The sequence below is a fragment of the Passer montanus genome, unplaced genomic scaffold, assembly GCF_014805655.1.
Source record: "Passer montanus isolate IOZ18808 unplaced genomic scaffold, ASM1480565v1 scaffold24, whole genome shotgun sequence".
Lineage (NCBI taxonomy): Eukaryota > Metazoa > Chordata > Aves > Passeriformes > Passeridae > Passer > Passer montanus.
In genome coordinates, this window is record NW_024367037.1 from 367,990 (window position 1) to 394,764 (window position 26,775).

Sequence of the window (26,775 nt, forward strand, 5' to 3'; positions counted from 1 at the left end):
CTCTGCATTACAGAATAAATTCAATTAACTGTAATATTGAAAAAAGTCCAATATTTAATTTTCTCATTAGAAACACCTGGTTCACTGATTTTTAGCCTTGACCTCCATCTCCTGGGATCTCTCATCCAGAGAAGAGAAAGATTTTGCTATATAGATATACGGTCACCTTGTGCTTACATTTTTTGAATGCTTGGTCGTGTTCCCTTGGATTTTAATTTCTCTAACGCTTTTTGAATTAATATCAATAACAAAAGGCTGTTTGCAAAGCCAAGGTAAAATAATTTAGCTGAGTTCTTCCTTGAGCTGACGAAGAACTCTTAAAACACCATTTCTCTTCTAAAAGATCTGTACAGAGTCACTGGGGACCAGGACCCACCTCTTTTGAAGACAGTGGCAATGCTCTCATTGACTTCACAGGGTCCAGCTCAGGACCTGTGTGGTTGCAAACCAGAGATCCTGGTCCAGATTCGGATCAAGGGATCCCAGTTCAGGCACAGTGGATTAAGCCTCCCATGGATACGAGGAATCACTGACTTGCTGATCTCTGGCAGAAACAGCAGGACATGGCTGTTTGGCCACCCCTGCAAAAACTGTCTCATAAAACGCCCACTAACATCAGATGCCAGAGGGAGTTTATGGCATAACACGGACTCCTCATGTAGAAAAACAAGATTTTTTTTTTATCACTTAAAGTGTTGTTATTTTTTTACAGCTCTGGGCTGCCTAGATGACTAACTCTTCACAACTAAACTAAAACTATAGCATAACATTGTTGCAGCAGCTTCTGAAATTTTAAAAGGCAAAGCTGATTGAAATGCTAAATCTAAAAACCAAATCCCAGTCCCATAAGAAGATGGTGAGAGGTGATTAAGAGGCAAGCCAGCTGAAGATGAATATTGATTTGAATTGGAGGTGAAAAAGCAGCAGCTTTTGAATATGAAGTGACAAAGGTGCTCTGGCATATATATGTAAAAGTATATATGTATATGCTATACCTTGTTCATGCTGACGTGCAGGGCTGGCCATGGTCCAACTACCTTCACACTCTCCGTTTCTATTTTCTTCAGATGAGAGGTTTCATCATAAAGAAGGGGAAGTCCTGAGCTCAGTTCTAAAAGGATTCCCAAAAGAAAGAAAGAAAAAGACACAGTCTGAAGGGAGGCTACAGAGGAACTTCAGAGCAAGACACTCAACTGCATTTGAAGAGACGGAGGTTGGCAAAGCATCTTCTCTGTAAGACCCTCTAAAATGTTCCATAATTATGCCTGTTGGGTCATTTTGCCTTTTTCTATTTAGCAAACAATTCCTCCCCCTCCTCCTTCTCACCCATCCTTTCATTTCAGCAGAGCTTTTGCCAGCTTTGGGCTAGATATTTCTCTTCTTACCTCCTCGCCGCCTCTACCCCCTCTATATTCTAAAACTTAGTTGACACCAGAGGGATTATTTATGCAGCCAAGGTGCCACTCTCGAAACATGTGATGTGTAAAGAGATCAGAGTATAGCTTTTGGCTTCTCTCAGACATCTTTATTTATATGCCAGCCTCTTTAAGACTGTTGTCAGGAATTTGCTGTGCTTTGTCAACAGAGATTTTGAGCAAGCTACTGGCACAGAACGACAAGGAAAAAATACTTTTTCAGACAGCCCTAAAAGATCTCTGTCATTATATTGGGGATGCTGTGGCATATATGTACATACTAGCAAGTACCCTGAGAAAAATAAACTTCATCATGTGATGATTTAATGAATCTCTGTGTCCTCCCATATTTCTTCTTGCCATGGATTCTAGATAATAACAGTTGGGGACAATCCAGTTCTGTGGAGTCTGATTCAAAGCCTACTGAAATCAATAAAAAACCTTGCACTGACTGCAGTTTGGTTTGGATCAGGTTCTTAAGCTATCCTAAGAATATTAAATATTACTCACTCAAGATCTAATTCTACAGCTGTTTAAATATACATTAAGTGCTTTGCTGACTAGAGATAAATTGCTAAAATCAGCTTACAGGGATATAAGCAAAAAGCTGGTTTTGGCGTTAGTGAAACATTATCAGACCTTGAGGTAATAATGCCCTAGAAAGGGTTACAATATCAGCATTGACCTCCTCTTGGTGGTCTTTCATCACAAGTTAGTGTTGCCAGAGTTCAGCATTTCTCACATCACAGCTGCTTCTGTGCATATGAGACTGTGAAACTGCCTGATACCCTGGGAATAAATTACCACAGCCATAAAATCAGACATGATGATGGGCAGTTTTTTTGAAGAAACACAATCATTCCAATTTCCTCCTAAGAAAGAAAATAAGGGGTGAGGGGGAAGTGCCTTATTTAAATTATTCGAGTTTGCTATTATTCAAAACTGATTTTTAAGATGTGGGGGTTTTTTGGTTGTTTAAAGGGAGAGCTCTGGAAGACAAGCAGGCCAGTTTAGCCTTTTAACCCAACCTCAAAAACAAACAAAGGAAAAGGCAAAAAAATTTAATTCCTACAAAAGGCATAAATTTCCTCAGTCAGCATTAAGTCTTGGCAAACCCAGGCTTTCATTCCAAGAAAGGATCTGGCAGCACTGTGGTTTTTCAAAGTGCTGTTTTCAGCTTGAAACTCAGTCTGTGTTAGACCATTCTCTGCTCAGGGTTATGCAAGGTCTTTCATAGCGAGCTGCTCAGGAATAAAGGACGTCTTTTTTTGAAGTGATAACCTGCAAGCTCAGCCCAGAGTTCAAGAGGCAGCCTGGGTCCCCTCTTCCCATTCCTCGTTTTCTGTCATAAAAATTCTGTGAGCCGCACTGCATACGTGTTGGCATCTGCTCCCAGTGATAGCTCCAGCTGCTGCCGGTGAATCTGCTCATGTGCACCAGGTAATCCATGCACGACCTTGCCATGCCAATTAGGCTCAGCAAGCAGCTCACCCTCTCTTCCTTGTAAGGCTGACTGCTGCTGCATAGAGTGGGAATTCTGGGGTTCTGGGATACACTGGGGGAAGATGTGCTGCACCACAAGATGTGATCTGTGTACATTAGCTTTGAGGTGAGGAGTAGCATCGTGAGTACAAGAATCAGGCTGAATGCAGGAAAACAACATCTTCTGCTGAGCTGCCTTCATAAACACACACATCAGATTTGTTTCACTGGGTTTCACCTCCTCCAGTAATTGAAGTAGACAAATTACTTGGAATGTGAAAAATCAGGCAGGTCTGGCCTGGGTTTGTTTTCTGTTTGTTTCTGTGATGAAGTCCTGGGCTGTGTGTTTGCTGGGAAACATGCACTAGTATTTAAAGGAACCCTGGCTGGGCCCATTGTTATTTCCCTCTCTCCTGCCTATGTCTCGCTAATGGCACTGGAATTTTGGAATTTCTCCAAATAGATGTAAGTGGAAGAAAGGCAGATGCTTTCTCCCTCTCAGCCTGATGGTGGGTACATATCAGTGGGTCACTCCATGTTCCACTTCAGAGGAATTCAAAACCATCTCAGAGCTCAGTGATGAGTCCAGTCCATAGCAACTGGAACAAGTCACAAAACACCTGTGGTCCCATGGAAAAGCACAAGGTAGGTTAAGTGCTGGTGTCACCTCTGTCAGCCTTATGGGGAAGTTTCTGCTAGGAGAGTGTATTTGCCCCATGAGATCTTTTTGCTCTTCAGACATTTCCACTTGAGATATTTTGGTCACAAGCACCCTCTTTCCTGAGAGCATCCCCATTTTAGTGACCACTTACTTCCTAGAAACACTTTCCGAGCACTGGCCTTTCCACACAGCCTGGAGCCAGACATCAGTCCCCCATGTCCTCACGTTCCTGAGCCAGACTGCTGATAATGTTTCCTCTCTGCCTGACTTTTTCTTGGCCCACACACTGTGCCATGTCCTCCATAAATGACCACTGGCCAGCATGCTCCTAACCATTTCAGTACATGCACTGTGAACCTTTCCCACAGGCTCTCTACAAGAGTTTTCTCAGCTGAAATAGCCTGAGCAGCATTTTAATGAAACCATTAAAAACAAACCAACCCTAGTCCCCTGAGCACCAACCTTGAAAAGGCACTTAAACCCATCACCCCAAGCTGCAAATGAGTAAGTTGGATTCTGTTTTAAGGGAAGTGCTCCTGCCCAGACTGCCACTTCTCTCACAGCATTAACATGCCAGATATAACCACGGACTGGCTTCTCAAGGGAAATCAGCTTTGTACCTCCAGCTGAATGCACGGGTGCCACAGAGGATCGGCAGTGGGTTGCAGTAGGGCAGCATGCCAGCATTAAGACACCCAGCACACTGCATGCACAGCTGCCTAAAGAACTCAGCTGGGAGCAGTCAGCACGGCTGCACCACAGCCTCACCTTGGAGGTCTTCCATCCCTTTCCACTCCCTTAGAGAAACTGGGAACTGGCATTCCGTGCTACTGGCATTGGGCAGGAACCAGACCAATTCTCTTCTGCATCAAATAGTTAGTGTGGAGCAGCCTTCAGGAGACAAAGTGAAGAGAAAAGGTGAATCTGTCTCCAGCAACAGGTGCCATACATGCCATGGCTTCTGAAGTCCCTTCAGAGCATGGCAGCTGCCAGACAGGCCAGGGAGGGAGCTCCCCACCACCAGGGCCACCACCATGGGCTCACTCTGCCCATGGCTGGGGGAGGACATGGAGCCTTCTTGGGCCCCAGTTTCATCTCACAGGTAACACTCACTGGGCACAAAGAGAACTGCTCCTGATGTTTGCCCTTGTGCTCTTCTAGGCTTTTCCTAAGGTTATTTCTGCAATAAGGAGAAGCAGGAAAGCTGTGTGACCTGAGAGGAGACAGAGTGCTGGAATAAACAGCCGGTGCTGTGTGGTTTTTGCTGTTTCTTTAATTCCCTCCTGTCCTGCAGGTGGGCCCACGGCGGGCGCTGGGGAGCTGGAGAGCAGCAGCACTGCCGGGACTGAAGCGGGGGCACCGGGAGGGGCTGGATGGGAGCCAGGAGAAGGGGGTCGGGGAAAGGCAGTGCCTTCTGGGTCGGGACACTCAGCAGCAGCATAGCTGGCTCTGAATTAATTTCCTGGCATGCTTCAGCTCTAATTTGGGAAAGGAAAATATGGGCTGGCACACCCCCCAGAAAGGTCACCGCCTCCCACGGTGCCAGGCTGATAGCCGGGAGAGGTTTTCCAGCACGGCCTTGCCAGCATGCCCCCAGCACCTGCGGGCGGCCCTGGCAGGCCCGGCCGGGGCCCAGCCCGCCCGCAGCCCCACGGCAGCACGGCCCCGCCTGAGGCCAGCCGGCGGCTGCAGAGCCGGGCCGAGATGAAAACGCCTCGAAACTATCGCACTCTCCTGGGGAAAGAAAATGAAAGAAAATGTTTCTGATCTTCTGAAACCGAGTCTGATTAAAGTGCTTGTCCAGAGAGATGCCGGTGCAGTACTGCTGAGGGGGACAGCTTACAGTCAGGGTCACCCAGTACAGTCCAAGACCCTGGTTTCAGGAATTTGAAAATTATCAGATTAACTGACCAGGGTGAAAAATTCTGTAATGGATAGCTATCTCAGGGCCATTTACAGTAATGAAGGCAAAAACTGGGCAAGGGAAGAACTCATCGTTTCCTAGAGACAAGGAATATAATAGATCATATATCTTGTTTTGCCCATCATCTGACATTCTTACACAGCTTCAGCATCTGACACACTGCAGAGTGCAGAGATTGTAAATCTGGAGAGCAGGAATTAGGACTGCTCAATGACAGGGATGTTTCTCTTCCAGTTCCTGTGTAAAATATTTGGCCAAGCTCCGTACTCTTAAAAATGCTTGTACACATTCAGCAGCAGACTTCCACCCAAACTCCCCCAGACTACATCAGGAATGGATAAGCTTCTCTCCTCGTTGCTTTCTACAAGCCAAGAATTTCTCCACTAAGGAAGCAAGAATATTCCAGTCTTGGTAGCTAAAGCTTGCAATTATTCCGATTACCCAAAGAGCAAGATGCTGTATGTCCAGGGCTCCAAAATTTCTGCTGCCTGTGCCCAGACATGAAAACAAGATCCAAACAATGAGGGCTGAGGGCCAGCTGGACAGATCAGCAAAAGACAATAGCAGATGAGGGTAGGTTTGTGAAACTATACAAACAAATAGTAACAATTAAAAAGAAGCCTGTGCCAAGTGGTTAGAGAGTCAGTATCTGTGACTAATGGGGTATTTGTTCAGCTATGGAACACCCACCTAACACTGAATCCCACAACCCTGTAGCAAACCAAGGAAATTGCAAATCTTGTCTCATTTGCACATGCTAAAAAGCTAGCAAATAATAACAGGAAGCACATTCTTCAAGGAGGAAAACCGAAATTCACAGTGTTTTACTTTCCTTTCCTTTGCCTCCTTGCCTGAGACAAGCCTGAAAGCAGCACAGTCACTGAAATAACAATCACTGCAGTGGACTTACTGGTTGGATTTGGAACCGGAGAAACAATGTCCTTGCTTTCGGGAGCAAGGGCACCATAATTGGCGTGGTGGTGGTGATGCCGATGGTGGTGGTGGTGCCTTGCAGCCATTTTTGTGGTATACGGAGTTCCACCATTCTCTTCAATGTTGAACGGATGCAGATCGCTGTTGTTCAATGGATAGCTACAAAATAAATCCAGTTCGAATTAGAGCAGTAAACAGTAGCACCAATTGTACTTTTGGAGAGACAGAGTGAAAACTTTCTTGGGAAAAAATGCACAACATTTTTGTAAATAAATTTTTTTTTTATCCCAGATCTTTACAGTTTTCTATCTCCACAAGATTTACGTGATGAGAAAAAAGGATGCCTCTGCTTGTTAGGATGACTTTAAGATCAGAGCTCGTTTTGATTTTACACAGTACATAATCTCTGCTAGAATCTTTCCTGGGATAGGAAAGTCATCAAGCAGAAAACAATAACTCCTTTAAAGTGAAATTGTCCGAAGAGCAGAGCAAGGAACAGAGTAAGACTACATTCCCGAGAATGTTCAGCTCTCTAAATTTATGATGCAAAATAGCAATATAAAAAAAATTCTGACTTTTATGCAAAAAATTGGGAAATAAACTATTTTACAGATAACAACATACAAAATAGCACTTGGTCAAAAAGGAATACTACTGGTGCTGGTATAAGTAGTTTGGATCTTGGTGGGGGTTTTTTGCAAGTGTTTAGTTAGGAGATTAACTATCGTCAGTCTGCAATAGCTCACAAACAGGGACACATTGACATTTTAAGTCATCATCTCTAACTGAGAGGTGACAAATTACAGTGCTGCTTTTCTTCATTAGCTTTAACTGATACTATTTCAGTTTATTGTTTGAAATTATGATAAATTTCTAGAAGTGATATTTTCTCTCCATTCCAGCAAACAAAAAAGATTGAGATAACTCTACACAGATATTGCAAACGACTTGAATGTGCTTTCCTCAGAGGAGTGCTTAAAATTTTTATAAGGTTTTAACTTATTCTATAGTAGTGCATTAGACAGTAGTTGCAGTAAATCAATCAATTTCAACAAAAGATGAATCCCCTGCCTATTTGAAATATGCTAAAGAAATTATATCTTCAGCTGCATGGGTTTCAGTTTGCTTTTATTAATAACAGCAGCCAAAAACCTGACAACATGAAATGAAGGCAAACCGAATAATTAAAGGAACAATGAATAAATTATACCTAAGATACTTGCTGCATATGTTTTCTGCAGATTACTTAGTGATTCAAAGCAAAGTTAACCAGTCATCTGTAAATAAACACATCTGTATAATTTCCAAAGTTCTACTGAAACACGCAGCTTGGTACATCATTAATAACCACTGTCTTCTTAGTAACAACTTCAGACAACATGAGGTTTCTGACTGGGTACTAATTGAATAATACTTTTATGCTGGTTACTTTTTGAAAGCAGGAGGCGGGCAGGGGAATGTTGTGTATATTAATCTTGGCAGGTTCCCTGCATGAAGCAACCGCTGCCAATAAAGGCACTTCTGATGGCTTTCTTGCCTTAAGGAAACAATAGAAATAGGTGTCTGATCCACAGGGGACAGCTTTTGTGAGCTCAAATAATGCAGGACTGGTCTGTCTTTCCAAACTGCACTATATCTTTACTGCTATAATCAAATCAAGCAAGTGCCTACAGGGGGAAAATGGTACAGGCTAATGAGATTGCACACTAATTGTAGCAGCTCTCCTGCACTTTCCCTTCAAGGGCCTTGGATTGGCGTGACATTTTTTGACTGAGAGGATAGGTGGTTTTGTTCACATGGTTAAAACCCTGCCGGGAAATGAGTTTGGGGCTGGAGCCTCAGCACATTTTTATTTTTTTTTTTCCATCTGATTCAATTTTTTTGAAGACACAAACCCCTACATGTTGGGAGTTTCATTTCACCCACTGGCAGATTGGTCAGTTGGTCTTTTCAAAATGAATCACACCAAATCCTTACACTGACTCCTCATACTGCTATGGTCCCAAGGTATCTTCCATGCTGAAATGAGAAGGAGCTGAGCAACTGAACGAGCCAACTGAATTGACCTCTGGCACAAGGGCAAATGTGCACCAAATTCTCTAGATGTATTTCTTGACGTTCCAGAGAGGAGAGTAACACGTAAAATGTAAAAAGCAGGGAGAGCATTGCATCAAAGTAGTAAAGAGCTAGCCCAGCAAAGCTGATGTTCAGCTATGCACTGAAATCCTTGAGGACAACAGGTCACAAAGTTCCAGGCAGGGTGTCACTACCCAGGCAGCGCTCTCCAATGTGAAATCCCACGTTCAAACTGCCGGCCATGTAAAAGCGTGTGGTCATCTGCACTCTTCTAGCAACTGACAGATGTCAAGGCAAACTTATCTCAGGGTCAGCCAACGCTTGCACGTCCGATGCATATGAGGCTGGGAATTTGCACAAATACCATCACTACAAAGGAGTTACTGAGCAACCAGAAACAATAGGCTTTGCAGCAGCCACAGACCTAGCCAACTAGAAAGGCTGACAGCACCCAAACAAAAATATCATTAGTAGTCCAAATCCCTTTTCTATGTACTCTCTCATATATATTTTAGGGGGATATTAGGTATCTTACTGTAGTTTCTACAAGGTGACATCATTATTATCTCCTATCACATGTTTTTCACTTTTCTGTTCTTCCACTGTCTTAAATATAGAGACTTGACACTTTTCCACTCAATGTATCCTTTTGTTTGCTTTCTATTGCTTGCTTCTATCCGGCTTACCTAAATAGAAAACATGCTCATGTATTCTTCCCAATCTATTGATGTAAATAAATCACTACTTTCAGTGAAGCAACTTTTTGATCATATTCTAAAGTGTTCATACTCCTGACCTCCAGGAATTTATACCTGCTCTGCAGACATCAAGTAATGCTCTCAGACTATGTGCATTATATAGACAGGTAGCAGTTTTCATACTTTCTCTTGCACCTGCCTTCTGGCCATCCTAGTATGCCAATATCACACCTTTGGTTTACTTTTTAAACATCAGTTGGCTGTCTTGCAGGTTTCCTCTTTCTCTGCTGTTATTTACTTGTGTGGCTTTCTCAACAAGCTTGAGCTGTTTTCTATACAGACGTCCCCTGTCTTTCAAGGAAAATGAGGCAGGGCCCTACAGGCAAGTGTGCAAAGGAAGCAAACATTTCTTTCTTCTTTGTCCTTCACTCAGGAAAAAGCTCTCCTGAGGATTCAGTTTCTGCAGGCTGAACCTTCAAAAAGGCCACTCAGTGTTCACAAGAAGGTTAGTGCTGCCTTTAGTCTCAAATTCACATTAATTACTTCCTTATGACCAAAAAGGCAGCACATTGAGGAACAAGGCAAATAACACACACCTACTAATTTCCTTTTCTATTTTACAGTTTTCATTTACATTACTAGTCCTCTGTCTCAGTTTTACACTCCTCACACTTTACCCAAAAAGCTGTTTTCAGTTGACATTCTTAGATTTCATGTGTTCGAGTCACCTGCTGCTTTACCAAACTATGTCTCTAGTATAGAATTCACACACACAACAGTCTTAAGAGCATGTAGGAAAATGGGGAACAGAAAAGTTTTTGAAGGCCTTCAAAACCAAACACGTGGGCCCGTGTTACCTGAACTGAACCTCCAACACTTTCACTAGCAGAGACTCCATGACCCTCTTGTGCAATCAATTTCAGTGTCTCAGCATGTCTACACTTATTTCTTTGTTTATTTGGTCTCCTTTACTGCAATTTAAGCCACTATTTCATCTCCCATCTATCACAGACACAGTAAGGAGGTTAATTCTTGCTACAGAAACCCGTGTTTTTGAAAATGGCCCTTTACACCTCCCCTCAGGATCTGAACAGCTCTGAATTCCTCAGTTGCCCCCTCACAGGCTGCACATTCCATACAGCTCTGGGACATTTTGTCATCCCTGTCCACCCAGCTGCCCCTTGCTCTGCTTCGAACATGTGGTGATAAGAACTGGACTCCCCATTCCGGACTCCCCATTCCAGCTGAATTTCAAAGAGGAAGCGTTGCTTCCCGTGTCCTACAGGATCTACTCCTCTTTATACACAGGAACATGACATTTTTTATATAGTCTGGAATTGTTGACCCATGTTTAACATGTGATCCTCAAGAGCATCAGATCCTTTCCTAATCTGGCCAGGTTTCCAGCCCCACAATCTCAGCTGTTGCATCACTCCTACCTAAGAGCACAAACATTGCTTCTGAGCTGTGCCCTAATCTTTCTGATGTGCTAATACCTGATCAGGACTTTTCTCGCATACATTACTGGCCCGGTATGCAAGGACTCCCATTTTGGTGTAACCTGTGAGTGACAAGGGGTTTTTTAAAAAACATAATTGCCTTTCCATGACATCGTCCCAGCTACCAGCCTCAGTCTCCTGTAGAATATAGTGGTGCAGCCCTGCAGAAACATCTTGCACCTGTAAGAGCAGGCTTACTCCTGCACCTGCCCATGCCTCTTTCCCCACTCTTCCTCTATCCATCTTCCACCTGTCTGAAGTTACACGTGGAGAGCAAATGGGGAGACTTTCCCTTCTGAACTGTGCCCTAATCTTTCTGATGTGCTAAGATCAATACCTGATCAGGACTTTTCTCTCATACATTACAGGCCCGGTATGCAAGGACTCCCATTTTGGTGTAACCTGTGAGTGACAAGGGGTTTTTTAAAAAACATAATTGCCTTTCCATGCCATCGTCCCAGCTACCAGCCTCATTCTCCTGCAGAATATAGTGGTGCAGCCCTGCAGAAACATCTTGCACCTGTAAGAGCAGGCTTACTCCTGCACCCTGCCCATGCCTCTCTTTCCCCACTCTTCCTCTAGCCATCTTCCACCTGTCTGAAGTTACACGTGGAGAGCAAATGGGGAGACTTTCTTCTCTCCTCTCCATGGGGAGGCTGGAGGGGCAATAGCAGAAAGCAGGCTCAAACTATTGTGCCCTGTGGATGACTCTAAGAGTTTAGACCTTCCCTACCATGGCTGAAAATCCCAGGCTTCTAGGTCTGGTTGTGATAAATAACCTTCAACAATTACCACACCCACCTCTATTTGCTTTGAACATTCCTCCTGCACCAAACCACTGCAATTTTCCAATATTTAAAAATCCTCAAACTTTCCACAAACATCTTCAGAACCACTCTCAGTCCTCTCCCATCTGTAGCTCAGAGCAAGCCTGGTGGAGATTTGCACAGGTTTTGGCAGCAAAAATTCACACTGCCGGCGTTGCACTGAATGTGCTGGGAGATGTATCACCCATCGCCGTATCATTACAATACCTTCTCCAACATCCAAATGGGCTTTACATGCGCACCCAAATGGCAGCCAGGGGAAGTGTTGCAATGCCTGTTAACATATATGTGTATTAATGTACACGTAAAGAAAGCAGCCACTGCGTGTGAAACTTCAGTGTGGCAGCCAGGGGGAGGAGACTTAACAGCTATGCTAAGCCAAATATTCATTTTTGGGTTTAGTATCTCCCTTTACTGGGATGAAGGAGGGTAGACTCTGGGTTAATTCCCTGCCCATGCTTCAAAAGCAGTTAAAACACCCAACCAAATAAACTACAATGAACTTTTAGCTAAACTTCCTTTAGTCATGTTTAGAATCTCACATACCACTTGTTTTGCTGAAGCATGGCAAGTGGCACAGAGAGAGAAGGAATTTTGCATTCTCTGAAAATGTCCCTGTGGAGAGGAAAGAATGAGGGGATAGGAAGAAGGCAGTATGTGTGGATATCACTTAATGGCCAGGGCTATTGGACTGAAGCAAAAGACTTGACCCAGCATTACATGAGAAGGGAACACAGACCACAGCAGGATGACTGCAATAACAGGAGAGAGGGCGAACTTTCATTTTGCAACCAAGGACTGGGACATATAAAGCAATGAATATTCCTAAGTAAAGGAAAACTGGGATCACTAAAACCAAACCTATGTTTTTTTTTCTTCCTGCACCTGACCAAGATGTAACCAAGATCTCTTTGCTGGCCAGAATTGGCTTCCTGAGTTGTGTGAACTGTAACTAAAGATAACAGTGCAATTATACTTCCATGCTCTGCTCTGACCCAGAACATCACAGCTGGCCCATTTGCTTCCTTCAGGGAAGGCATGGAAAATTGTGTTGCAGATTTCTTTCCCTGCTGCCAGGAATGATCCACAGTCCCCATCCAATCCTAGCGACACCTCAGAAAGGAGAGCAGGCAGCCAGCAGCCTGCTCCCAGACAACCTTGAAATTAAAGAGAAAATTATAATAGGGGAAAAATATATTAATAAATGGTGACGGAAGCCTGCTGTAGGACACATGATGCTGAACTAAGTTTTGAAGCAAAACTAATCTGGAATTCTCCACAAGAATAAAGCCCGCAGCAAAGCATGTTCTAATAAAATACTAAGGAACAAATCTTGACTTAATAAAGACATTGTCCTCATAGATTTCACCTTATCTGCATAAAGATCATTAAAAAAATACTGTCTTGCAAAACTGTCATGCAAAATATGCCCACTGGGGAACTAAGTGTGCTTTTCTTAATTTACAAATGCTTTTAATTAACACTAACAATAGCTAATGATATTTAATCACCTGTCAAAAAAAATTCATTGTCCCAGATGTCCTTGTAGATGAGAAAACTCTGAAAAGCAGACATAAAATTTTCTAAGACCAACAAGATCCTCCCTCAAGTCTGCTGTCTTCCCCTTTCAGACAGAGACAAAGGCAGATTTCCTTGTCCATAGGAAATAAAACAACGTAGGGTGGATAATCCAAGCAAGATAGCTCAGGTTAAAACAAGAGCAAAGCCAAGCAAGGAACTGTGGCCTCTGAGGTAGCCTGCAGCTGATCTCAGATTGCTAGCCATGGTGCAGCTTTTCCCACTGCTTAACTCATTAAATAACTCAGGTCCCGTGAGCTAAGCACATCCCTGTCTCATTTCCACTGTGCTCAGTATCACATTGCTGCCAAAGGATGCAGAGAGAAGCAGGCACAGGCTGAGGCTCAGCTAAGAGAGGAGTACATGAGACATCACAGGATGTGACAGAAGTTGCTGGACATTTAAGATTAATGCAAAAGCAGCTAAAAAATGCTATAGAGCATGCCCAGAAGGATTGCTGGAATTCACAGGTACTTATGGTAGGGATACATGAGCAATGGCCATCACAGAGCTCTGAAGGGGGAGTATCAGGGTCTCTTGGGTGAGAAAAACCATGCAAGACCAGCACTGGCTAAGAACTATATCAGTAACTCTGTGTAATGTCCAAACTACTGTGAAAGCCTTGGGACATTTGAGTATGGACTTAGCAAAACTAGAAGCAATGCAAGGAAAAAGCAGGGGTACCTGCAAGGAGACAAGAGAAAGGAAAGAGGTGAATTCATGTGCAGGATGAATTTCATTCAGGATGCACGTGAGAAAAGTGACCAGCCCCATGTAAGCAAGTTGCTGGTCAGTCAGCTTGGCTGGTCAAGCTCTGATCACCACAGTCCAGGGCATCTTCTCAACTGTAGTCCTATTTTCTGTTTGCATCGAGGATGGAGCTCTCGGTGCTGCCCCACATTTGTGAGCTGCTGTTTGTGTATGCAGATGCTGCTCAAGGTACTGCCCTTCTCTTCTGCTCCTCAGCAAGGCTGGCTGAGTGGGTGCTCAGTGAGCATTTACATTTCTGGAATGAATGCTCAGCATCTCATCCTGGGCTGTGAAGCCAGGAACTACAGAAGCCTTGCATCTGGCAGATTAGAAAGGTATAATCCCTTTAGCCTTGAAGCCAATCCACTGGATTTATCTTCCCTTAACAATATGCTCTCATCTTACAAAATCTCTTTTCTGTCTCCATCCTTACTAAGCTGAAATTCCTTGGGAAAAAAAGTTGTTTTAAAATAAATTAACCAAACTGTTAATTTCTCTTGCTTCTAAATTATTCTGATTCTGAATTGTGCCAATGCTTTACAAAAAACATGCTGTCTTGTGAATTTGCAGTAATTTGCCATAACTTTAAAGTCCAGCGTGAACACAACCTACTCCATTGCCACGGAAATTACTTCTTTTTAGGTTATAGACTTTTGCCCTTTTTAAAACACAGTATTAACATGTAAAAGTAGTACAAAATCAATCCTCAGCACAGCAAGACCATTCTTAATTACATACTTGCAATCTCTGCCCTATCTCTGGGCAGCTTCTCCCTTTAATACTTGGGCAACTCATCTGACTTACAGCAGAAAACTGTTCATTTTACCTTTACAGCCATTTTCACAGTTTTTTTTTTTAAAGTCAGAAATAGAGAATGAGACACAAACATTAAACGCAACCATTGAAACTGAAAATGAGTAATAACAAACAAAGGTCTCCTGGGCTTGAAATTTTGATACAGAAGCAGCATCCAATTTTACATTCAAGTTCCTTGAAGTTTTCTTCAAGTCAGCCTCGCTGCTGATTCAGAAAGCCCCAGGTACTGAAGACACAGATGCTGAAATCACAAAGCTCCCTTGCTGCTTTCATTCCTCTTCACCATTCTCAGAGTTTCTAGCAGAATCCATTGCTTTTCATTTTGTAGTTCCTTTCTTTTGCACATAACACTGTAAAACTCTGCTTCTCCTAAACACTCTACTTGGGCTTTTTGTTTGCCTGACCCATTTTTCTCCTGAGCTCTTCCTTCCTGTTTGACTCCCATATTCCTACCGATGAGAAAAACTCAGCTCAGAGGCACTGTAGTGCTGGCTCTGCTGCTTGCCAGCAAGGCCTTAATATCCAAGGTCTTAGCCCCTGGAGATGAAAAGAAACAGCCACTCTTGACATCTGTTTAGGTACTGAGTTCGTTACTGTGCAATTACACAATTTAGAGAGCACTGGAGATTCATTAATGATTTGTATTTCTACTTCTCTAAGGAAGACAAAATTGCAGAAATTGGTAATGGCAGGTAAGCTACTGTGATTATAACTCCAGCACAGTGTTATGGGTTTAGGGAGGAAAAAGTAACTTATAAATAATTAGCTTCTTATCCGGAGTTTAATTGCATTAGATCAGTACTTCCTACTTCTAATTAGGTGTGGCTAATTCTTTCATTTTTGTTGTGACTCGGAAAGTAGACGTTTTTCATTGCCTCAGTTAAAAAAAAGAAATAGTGTTTTTTAGAATCCATCAATATAAGATATTGATAAGTCAGAAACTAGAGGTTTTCCAAATTGCTCTTGTATGAAACACCTGTTCTTGTGTAATCCAAAACATCATTTGTGTGATGAGCTGCAGATTTTGCTGTTTGATAATTTTAAAGATAAAGGTTATACTACTACTGCTATGAAAGGAAAATGAAGAGGAAAGGGAAGAGGAAAAGAAAGAGAAAGCTGAAAATGGAAAAGAAAAAAAAATCAAGCACACTACAAAGATAGTACGTCCATGGTGGAAATATAATTGTGGAGGCAATTTGAAAACAGAACCCTAGGGGCACTTCCACTTGTTCCCATAGCCACAGCTCAACATTTATCTTAATTTTAAATTGGCAGATTCCTCAGTTCTGAGAGGGCGTGATGATTAAGGCAGTCATCATAAATGCTTCTTCTGCTAGTGACAAACTAGATTGCTTCTGAAGAGATACAGGCAACAGATCATAGAAGATAAGGCGCCACCAAACCCAAAGGAGCATCCCACAGCCATTAGAAAGCTGTTATACAAAAATACACAAACAAAGAAGTAACATTGGGTCAGGCTGTGGAACTTCTTATCTCCACCAATCTTTGTGCCAAGTCTTCCAAGATTCTAACTGAAGGGGAAGAAAATAATCTTTAGAAAGGCTGGATGGAAGATAAAGGTTTTTGGTTTTTTTGAAATTTCTTCTTCCTGTTCAAAACTGAAAGTATATTACATGCATAACTAAAAGCAATATGCAAGTTGTTACAGACATGCTTGTACCTTCCATAGCAAGATACTCATAGCTGCAGGGGAAGCACACAGGGAGGCCTGACTTTACAATGTGAACTTTACAATTAAATTCAGATTAACACTTGTGAAGTCAGCTGTGTGAAAGTAAGTTGTTTTGCTTTAAAGCACAGTCATGAAACAGTCATTAGTAAGCGCTTGAGAACAGCATTTACTCTGTAGCTTTATTACTGGAAATTATTCATACCAATGGAAGAACTCCAACTGAATTATCTGTTGGGGGTTTTTTTGGGTTTTTTGTTTGTTGTGCTTTCTTTTGGCGATGCAGTGGCAACAGCACATACACTGAGGAAGGGAAACTCTTTGGCCAGTCCCTTCAAGGTACAACAGTAGGTAGAAAACAAGGAAAGCCAAACAACTTCTTCATGATCACTACACAATGCTTTGCCATGTACTGCAGGAGGTAGACAGAAAAGTGTGGCCCACCTCTTTATGTGTTTTTTCTGAGCTGATTTGACTAGGACTGTTTTTTTTCCAAAAGCTGTATCCTTCTATGCACCCGCTGGGAAGGATGACTGATTTTCCTGCAGGCTCTTTGGCACTAAAATTTGGGAGCAGCATAAGAGCATTGTGATTTTCTAAGCACGTGCAATTTGACTGTAACATAAGAAAAAATTATTTATTCTGAAACAGTTCAAAATCTCCATCCTCACAATGTAGCAAAAGTTTGGTTATGGTACAGATTGTTAGTTCAAGGTGGCTCTCAAGGTTTCACGGCTAGCACATAAAACTTCTGTCTTAACAAAAGAAGCCAGGGTGGATCAGTGGTCCTGGTGGATCAGTGCCCTTTCAAAGCACAACACACAGAGTCTGAGGTCAATTAAAAAATTACACTTCCTAATTTATGTCCATTAATGCTGGTATGTAGCAGCTCTGGCACCAGCAGTCTCTTGCTGCCACTAGCAATGCTGCAATGACAGCATTTGCCCTACAAGTCTGTTTTCCTTGGTTCCCTGTTTCAGAGCAATAGAAAAACTTCTCATTGTCAACATTCTTTCCGAAGAAGTGGAATGTCAGGTTAGATGGATGTGCATCAAAACTTCTCTCCTTAGAGGTAGGGAGAAGTCTGCCTGCTTGATACACAAACCGAAAAGATTTCTCCTCTAAAAAGATATGATTGCAGTGCTGAACTGTCTCCTCTCTCTCAGAGAGCCCCATCTCACCAACTCTGATGCCTGAGAAGCAGGTGATATACTTGGTTTCATTTTTCCCCTGCTGCCTTTGATGTTCCCCAGCTCATTCCCTGCCTGCACCTGAAGTTCCATTTTCAACATTACTTGGAAGGCCTGACACTCTTTCTCTTGCAAGCTGAAAAGACATCTTCTGCAGTGCTGACTCAGAGGAATAGAAAATCACATTTTACATCACCAGGCCATAATATATGCCTTGTTGCCATCCACAATGTGAGAAAACAATCCTCCTCTTGATCAGTTTGCACATGGGTTCAATGATAACAGGGTCCAGAAGGACTTAATCCTTTCCTTAAAGTATGCAAACCCCTCACTGGCAGCTTTAGAAATGCATTATAAAACCTGATTCCTTTGTTCACTTTGCCTGTGACTCACATCAACTAGAGAAAAATAGCTGAAAATGAAAGTTTGATGAAAAAGCCCACACTAAAACAATATATTCAAAGTGACAACAGTTTCAGTATTGTATTTCAGGTATCATATTTCAGTATTCAATATTAGTCATTAGTTTGCATACCAGGGCCTGGCTGGGACTGAAAAGCGATATATTTCAGCTTGTGTTACAGATGTGGTGTCACAGAGTCACCAGCTTTTCAGCTCCCCCAGCAGTTCCTTGGGGAGAGGACATGGGATTATGGGTTATTACAAGGCAAAGATAATCCCTCTGCAAATCCAAATACATACAGTGTAGAGCCAGGCCTAAGATCTGCTAGGGAAGACCTGGTTTCCAGCTTTATTAAGCACAGAAAGAAGGCGTGCAGAGAGATGATCAAAAGATACCCTCAGCCAGGTGTATCAATTAATTCTCCAGCAGATGGAAGAAGCAATTCCATGTTGGACTTCAGAACAATGTATTTTCTCCAATGCCTATCGCTATACTCAGACTTCCCCTCCAGCTCCCCTGCCCCCAAGCTGATCCAGGGATAGTGTTTATCACCTGCAATCAAATTACAGAAGATTCTAACTGTATGCTGGATTTGTAAAAAGAAGGTTTCAGACAACAAACACACTTCAGAACAGGGTGGAGAAAATTTGCACATGCAGTTCAATGGGTACCCCTGAGAACACGTTTCATTTGGATTAAGAAGATGTTACCTCCTTTTAGCAATCTTCAAGGCTTTTTCAAAAAAAAAGCAACAAAAAAACTAAAACACCCCAAACCTCCTTGTGTATATTTAGAACACATTTAGAATGTGTTGACTTAGAATGACTGTGCAACATGCTTTTTGGTAAAAATTGTGCAGCATTTCCTCATGAGAAACTCCTAGGTAAAGTAATTCAGTCATTCAGTGTATAAACACTCATATACCAGGGCCATCAAGTTCCTATATTGAGTTTGTGCCTATAAGCTACCAGAGGATTCCTGAAGCAGCACAAAATTAAGAAGCAGTATTGATTTTTTTTGACAGAACTTTCCCAATATTTTAAATAAAAATTGCTGCTGTGTTTAACAACAGACTTAACCAAACATGTTCCACTTTTCTTTTTGCTCCCCTCCCTACATGTAATCTGGTTTCAGCTTCAGTGTTTTGTGTTGCTTCAAACAAAAAATTGTAATCTTAGCATCACAAGAGCTCTATGACTTGTTAAAAACAAACAGCTTTGAGTTACGACTGTGCTAATTTTAGGAAAAAACATCAATTTGATTTTTAACATTTAAAGCAACTCTTTTATACTACCCTGTTAAGACAGGTACCACCCACATCCACCTTTGTTCGGGTGGTGTAAGCTGCACAGGTGAGAGCAGTACTGGGGTCAGAGAGGAATCAGGCATATATGCTCCCTCTCCCCAGCTGCATCCCAGCCCATTTGCTACAGGAAGCCATCTACGTCTAGAGGAAGAAGGATAGGGACATTGATCTCTTCTTACCTAGCTGATCGCTCAGTGACTTGGCTGGTTCAGATTTCTGCAGGGAGGATGAGGGATGAACAAGTGAAAAGGGAGTGCAGAATGTGTGGGCTCCTTTTCCAGAGGAGCAGAATGACAAGTGCTTCCCTCGAGGCGACACACACAAACTGCAGAGCGCACAAGGCCCACAGGTTGTTCTTCCCCGATGCGCCTGAGGCTTTTTAACACTTACAGGACCACCTGGGCCTTGAGCTGTCTTTTTCTTGCAGTCTGTCACTTGTTCAGTGCACCTTGAGCAACAACCCAAATCACACATAGCAACACAGGATGAGGTGGAACACTGGCAACAAAGCACATGGAAGCTGACAAGGTTATATGACAAGAATGATACTGTATTATGATTGTAGCTGTGTAAAGAATAAAGCACCATTGCCCCACACTTTAATGTCAGTATTCAAAAAACCCTCCTCCAGAGAGCTTTCAGAGCAGCAGCAAAACCAGACTTTTGTTCCAGTGGCTCCAACAAAGTTTCTCTTTCTTCCTGTCTTAAATAAAATGCTGCTGAACTAGAGGAAGACTAGTCTGGGGAAACTGAAGTCAGCCTGTGTGATTACACACCTTAGGCTTACTCTGGCATTTTTACATTTCAGTGCACAACTGCTTTATTGTCTTGCTCTCTCTGCAGATTGTAGTGGAAACATTGATCCACCACAGCATTAGTAACATGAGGGGAAATCAGGTACAAGCGTATCTACCCACCCTCCCCCAAAATCTTTCAAAAATAAATAATGCAGCATAACCAGATCAACAAGATTGACATTTTTTATTTGTACTTAGCACATACAGGAAAGATCAAAACAAATAATAAAAGATAGCATTTGTAAACAAATGTACTTCACAAAAAGTTATAGACTATCAAATTTGCTCTGAAAAAATTCGTTATAGCCATTTATAAATGTGTATTTATCAAAAATCAAGTTAAAAACTACTTCATTTTGAAAACATCCCACATGAAGATACATTCATGCCAACAACTTCAGAGAGACCACAGATATAAGGCCTAACTAAAACAAATGCACAAGTGAAGATGGCACTGTGATTTTTGGTTTAAAGATAACAAAAAAAATCTGCAAGTGATCAAAATACCAGCCAGTCCAATTCAAAGTCCTAGGTCTGCAAAATATACATTTAACTTCACAAATGTCTAACTTTAAAAAAATAGAGCTATTCCACTGGAATGTCCTCATTTTTTAATGTACTGATTATATGTTGTGTTTTTGAACTAACTCAGAGAAAAGTTATCAGCAGGTTTCATGTAATTATAAAGTTCACTTCCATAATCACATTAAAAAGAAGATGACAGCAGCACCCTTATAGCAAAGACTAATTTTTAACATTCTTGCCTTTATAGCAGCAGGTATGGTTTTGGGGAATGCTATCAATATAATAAGTAAAAAAAAAAAAAAAGATACTCTGTGAAACTTATTACAGTGTTCTTTCCCTATACTTGTTTTCAAAGTTAGGTAAGCACCTCTATTTTCTTTTGCAGAACACAAAAACTAGAAAAAATGACATCCAAACCTATGACTGCCTCAGTAGGCTCCCTTTGTTGGTGGCCCACAAGCCAATTTGATTACCAGTATGAATTCTTTTCCTCCCTCCAATCTTCTATTTGCATGCCACTAAAAACAAGGTTCTCAATCTATTAATTTGACTCAAAAGACACAAGGCAATAAAAATAACTAAGGCACAAATGTCTGATCTTCAACAGCAGGCAGAGGGTCACAGATTTGAAACTAGGATTGAATGAAACCCCCAGAAATATTTCTGGTCTCAGGGCACTGGAAATTCTTACCAGAATTCAAAAAAGGTTTTTCAAGATTTTTTCTTTTTTAACAAAGATATGGAAAACACTTTTCCCAAGAATGTCCACAAACACTAAACAAGGATGGATGTACATACAAAGACACACACTTTATGCACAATACACTTTGAACATACTGCAGACAGACAAGGACCATGGAATGCAATGATGTCTAAGATGGCAGGTGAAATGAAGATGGCTCTTTTTCAGAGAGTCGTCATGAGTTTATCTTGGTACACCATGCTTTGGACTCCTCCTAAATTCTTCTGGTTCTGTTCCTGGATATACCGTAAATTGCTGTCCTCTCCACTTGTGGGGGGTTTCCAATAGGGCCTGTCATCATGATAGGGTGGCCTGTACCATTTGCACAGTTATTGGTTAGTGAGGAATGGAAGTCAACTTAGGAGTGCTACACAGTAACATGAGCTCATCCTGCAAGTGCTAAGCATGCACATGGAACTACAGCACAGGAAGGAAATGGGGACAGACCTATAGGCCTGATGCTGAAGCTGCTGAAGCAACTGGGAATCTTCTAGCTGATTTCAAAAGGCTTTCAACCAGAGCTCAGTCATTAAAAACCCTCTCAGTTTCCAATGTTATAGACAAGCATAGTGCATCAATGCTCCAGAATGCCAAAGGTGGGGGGGTGGGGAGGTGGGGAAGGAGAAGGAAGCTACAGGAAAACTAAATTTGTACAACAAACAAGTAAAATAAAACATATCATGCAAAACACTGAGCTCATGGCTGTACATCCTTAAAGTGCAAAGGGTTAAGAAAGGCAATCCTATTATGAATGAAAATTGCTCTGTAGTTGTTGCCATTCCTTTGGCATTGGTGCAGTTAATTAACACTAAAGCAGCCTGTAATTTACAGAGTTGCATTTTCTTAAGAACACCCCCAGTCTACAGTTAGTACAGGTAATTCTCCGAGACTTGCAAAAGTACTACATGGAAAATATTTTTCATTAGTTGTTCATTACTTATTGCTGCTTAGATACTAACTTCAACCATTCCTACAGTGGCCCCTGAATCATTGCAGCGGAGTGGGGAATAAATAAAACAACGATTTTGAACACTATGTAGGAAACCACAACATTTAACATTACCTTATTACCAAATTGAAGCTGCAATTATTATATATATACGGAAGAAATTCTTTTCTGTGAGGGTGGTGAAGCACTGAAACAGGTTGCACAGAGAAGCTGTGGATGCTCCATTCCTAGAAGTGTTCAAAGCCAGGTTGGATGGGGCTTTGGGCCACCTGGTCTAGTGGAAGGTGTCCCTGGCCATGGCAGGGGGTTGGAACCAGATGATCTTTAAAGTCTCTTCCAACCCAAGACATTCTATGATTCTGGTAAGTTTTTTTATAGTAGCAGAAACACAGGCAAGGTTTAGATTTTACCTTTTTTTTGGATATATTCTAAAGTTATATAATGACAGCTGTTAATTGGAATTTTTTTTCAGAAGGTTAAATATTAAGCTAACTGCAAACAATTTCACTGAAAAAATCTGCAAACAATTTCAGTGAAAGAATTTTACTAAGAAAACTGAGACACAATTCCACATACTATTTCACAAGTTATTCAACAAAAGCTCCATATATAACACATATTACATAGGTCATTTCAGCCCATGCCTATTCCAGACTCTCATGCACAGCAGAAAGAATTTTATGCATCTGTAGTTGTAATCTCAAGTTCACAGTCGAATGGAATAAGCTTTTTCAAATCAAGCTGTCCAAGATCTTAAATATCCAATTATTGCACTTCGACTCCAAGTTCGAATAACTTGAAACTTCCACTTTAACCACACATTTAAATGCTTCTACCTGAATGGGACAAAAATTCTGAGCACCTTTTCTATCAAGCTTCTATGACTGAGCTTTTAAGTATGGGTTGTTTTTTTTTCAGCCTTACAAGCCTTGCTATAAAAAAGCCATTGTTCATATTTCACTGACCTTAGTCTTTGCCCAGGCAGTGGAGGGGCTCAAGGGGGAGGTTGTCTACACACACTACAATACATTATTGTACTTATTTCAATATCACTCTGCTCCAGGGTGAACTATTTGGCTTTAAAATGTCACGGACTGGTATCCTAAGTGATGAAATCTTTAGAAAAATTTCAGCAAAACCTCAAATGATTTATAAAATCATTAGGTTCTCTCAGCAGCCGCTCTTTCATAATGTGAAATTGTACATTTTAAAGAGCTCATAATAAACTGGATAATGAAACCCTAAAACCAGGAAGACTCCTGAGCCTGAAATACAGGAAAAGTTCATTACACAACTTCAAGTCTCCTGTTTCTAACATAAATTTAATATCTGCTTTACTGCTGTGCACTAGGAATTTTGAGATGACAATGCCTGTCTACTTCTCTGCCTAGTATTTCTAATAATGTACTTGCCCTTTTCCTACATTCTCAGACTCAAACTCACACCAAATTGTCTTTTCATCCATTTTAAACTCAGCCTCATCCCCAGAGCCTGCCCACACTAAAACCAAAGTCTACCTATTGTGATGTAAGAATACAAATGTTAGATAAGGAGAAACAAAGATTAGGGTATTGGTATTTTTCACTGAAGACAGTAATTATTTGTCTAAAAGACTGAGTCATCTAAAAAGGTTAGTTTTTATTAGGATAAAAAAGTGGCTGTTTTTTATCATGTGTACATGTATAGACACATATCCACCAGCAGGTGCATGCCTTCACTGTGCATTCCACCAGGTGGGTCTTAACTGGACTGAATTTCTTCCAAAATTTCTTTTTGCTCAATGTCTCTCATCACTAGCTACAAACAAAAAAGTATGGGAGAAGATAGCACAACAGCACATGCAGGAATGTTTTTGTGAAATGTTTCTCAAAAACTCATTGCTGTAATTTTACTCATTATCTGTAATGTTCCTGATAAATTGTTCCAAGTACTTGTCATTTTTTCATATACATTTTCTGCAAAAGATGAAAATAGTGCTCCACTGCAAGAATATAATTATTAATAACTTAACTTCACACTAAAATGAGTTTCTTCTCTGTCTTAGGAAATTAAATACAAACCAATTTGCAATTAAGTTACAGAGCAGCTCCCTATCCAACATACTCCCTACAGGAGATCACTAACATTGTATTTTGAATTAGAATCAACTAGAAAAAAAATCATATTCCAAAGCAAAACTTAGAAGTTATTTAATACTGTCTGTATATCCCACACTTCTAACTTTTGTTTGCTTTTCATATGCAGAGAACTGCCCAACAGGGCCACCAAAGCTTCATACCGAGCAACACAAAGAAAGAAGTAATCATCTTTTCTTCAGAAAGGGAAAACTGCTTACCTTACATTCACAGGTGTGTGTGGAAGCCAGTGTGGCTGAGCAGGATGTATATTAGGATGATACGGGGGCTGCAAATAGAAACATTGAACCTGGTTAATGAAATCATATTAAAGCTCCCTATTAGCTTTTAACTTTTATTTTCCTGGTGAACCCTAGAAACCCTAATGCTTCCGACCTTCTCCCATGTCATTGAGCACATACGTGAAGCCTCCTGGTGCTGAGCCTGCTCATTAGGACACACTCATGGGACAATGCAAAGAAAATTGCTCTCCTGTTTGACAGACAACCTGGCACATCTAGTGCTTCTCGTAGAAAGCACATCAAAAAATGTCAGCTTTGATCAAAGGTGGAGTGTAAGAAAGGTTAAAAGAGCAGGCTTCAGGAGGTCTCCTGTCTTTGGTGATAGGACTTCCCTCTTATATCCACAAGATCTTGAAGAAAAACAGGAAAACAAAATCACTGGTGAAAGTTTTAATAAAAAATGTTAAGACTAAGTTCTCATGCACATACAGAGTTTGGAAGCTTGCTTTTTCTCAGTACCTACTGACTGTCAGCAGCACAGATGAAAACCAGCTAATGTTTTCCCCGGAGTGTATAAAAAAAAACCCAACAAGCATTTGACCAGCAGGGAACTCTGTAAGTGTTGTGATGAGGGAGGTAATTGCAACTTTGAAATTGTCACGATCACCTACTGTGAGAGGCTGCTCTAGACAAAAGCTTGCTCATAGAGCAGTCTCCTGGGGCCCATCACATTCACAGTCCCAAAGGCTTTAACTTGCACAGAAAGAAAAGGAAAGGAAAGAAGATGGCAAATGGAGTGTACTGAGCTTGCAGAGCATCCAAGAACACAGGAGAAAAAAAGAGAAAACTCCTTAGCCCCAGTATGGTACTGTTTATTTCTGACCCATCAGAAAATCTCACCCCAGAGTAAGGAAAGGGGAACAAAACAGCTCCCACTAAAAAGAGCAAAATTTACCATAAAATATGGAAATGACCACATTTTCCTCTGTAACCGGTATGCTCTTACCTGGTAGTTAAGGACTTCAGGAGTATTTTTAGCACTAAGAGAGAAAAAAAATGTGCTGTTATGTAATCAATACATCTACATCACAATGTTTTTTGGTTCAGTGAAGTACTACAGAGAAGTAAAATTCATATTCTTAAGGACAAAATTATTTTATTCAAGATATAGACCATAGCAGCTACCATGTGAAAGAGGGGTGTAAAATTTGTTTGTTTGCTTTAGATGTAAAAAACATTAACAAATTATGCTTGATAAAGTATTATAAGAGCAGTGAGAAAAAAGGAAGTATGTTTTACTTTACTTTAGTCTGATTTCATATATAAAAATAATAGAAGAAATAGATTAAACAGTGGTAGCAGACAGGCCCTAAGAAGAATCTGGTGATGCATAGTGAGACAGGCCAAAACAATTCATCCCACTCCAGAGAATCTGTTTCTACAATTCCTAAAGCAGATATTGTCTTCAGAATCCTTTTAGCCTGAGAACAGCAACTGAGAGGTAGAAAAAAGTTGGGCAGTCACTTACCACAGCTGTGCTGCTTTCACAGGATTGTTTGCTTAAAAAGAAACACACAAAAATCTTAAGACAAGTGAAATATCAGCTATTTTGCAGCTTTTGTTGGCTAAAGTGAATCCTTACACAGACATATTTGCACAGAAGTGTCTGAATATCAAGTGCAGCCCTGTGCTTTCTAGTAATCCTGTGCAACATCGTAAAGTATGAGGCAGACACAAATCTCCCTCTGGTCCTGCAAGAGTGAACGCTCTTTAGAAATAACAGCAGGCAAGCATATTCTTCTCAAATGCCACAACAGAACTTTTGGCAGAGTATGTTCTGCACAACCAGGACACTTTTTTCCACATCTTACTGTAGTTCCATGCCAATACCATCAAGTACGGTGTTCACATTCTCTGAACAGAGAAAGAGAAGAGAAAACAATTCTTGTCTCTACTTGCTGCGCCTGTTGTTTGGCACATGTGGAATGTGTTATGGAGATTGTTTACCGAGAGTGACTTGTTAATTGGACTCTGCTGATGGTTGTTTGGATTGACTGGCCAATTGGATCAAAGCTGTCTCAGACAGTCATGGGTTTTTCTCTAGTATCTTTTTAGTATAGTATCTCTTTTATATAGTACAGTATTAGTGTAATATAAC

The 26,775-nt window shown here is 41.3% G+C and overlaps 1 protein-coding gene across 9 annotated transcripts in view; it reads right to left on the bottom strand.

Annotated features, from left to right (window-relative positions):
- EPB41L4B (erythrocyte membrane protein band 4.1 like 4B) overlaps window positions 1-26,775 on the bottom strand; it is a 169,666-nt gene that overhangs the window by 65,721 nt on the left and 77,170 nt on the right. For 8 of the 9 annotated variants that reach the window (XR_005627624.1, XR_005627623.1, XR_005627626.1 and 5 more), the window contains exons 13-17: window positions 26,146-26,176; window positions 25,624-25,657; window positions 24,597-24,664; window positions 6,393-6,574; window positions 996-1,111 (exon numbers count right to left, since the gene is read on the bottom strand). Coding sequence is in view for 5 of the 9 variants with exons in the window: in XM_039711024.1 (XP_039566958.1) it covers window positions 996-1,111; window positions 6,393-6,574; window positions 24,597-24,664; window positions 25,624-25,657; window positions 26,146-26,176 (431 nt within the window). In the remaining 4 variants the exon portion in view is untranslated. Of the gene's footprint in view, window positions 1-995; window positions 1,112-6,392; window positions 6,575-20,842; window positions 21,625-24,596; window positions 24,665-25,623; window positions 25,658-26,145; window positions 26,177-26,775 lie in introns of those variants that run through there. The other variant, XM_039711025.1, reaches the window with a different exon arrangement.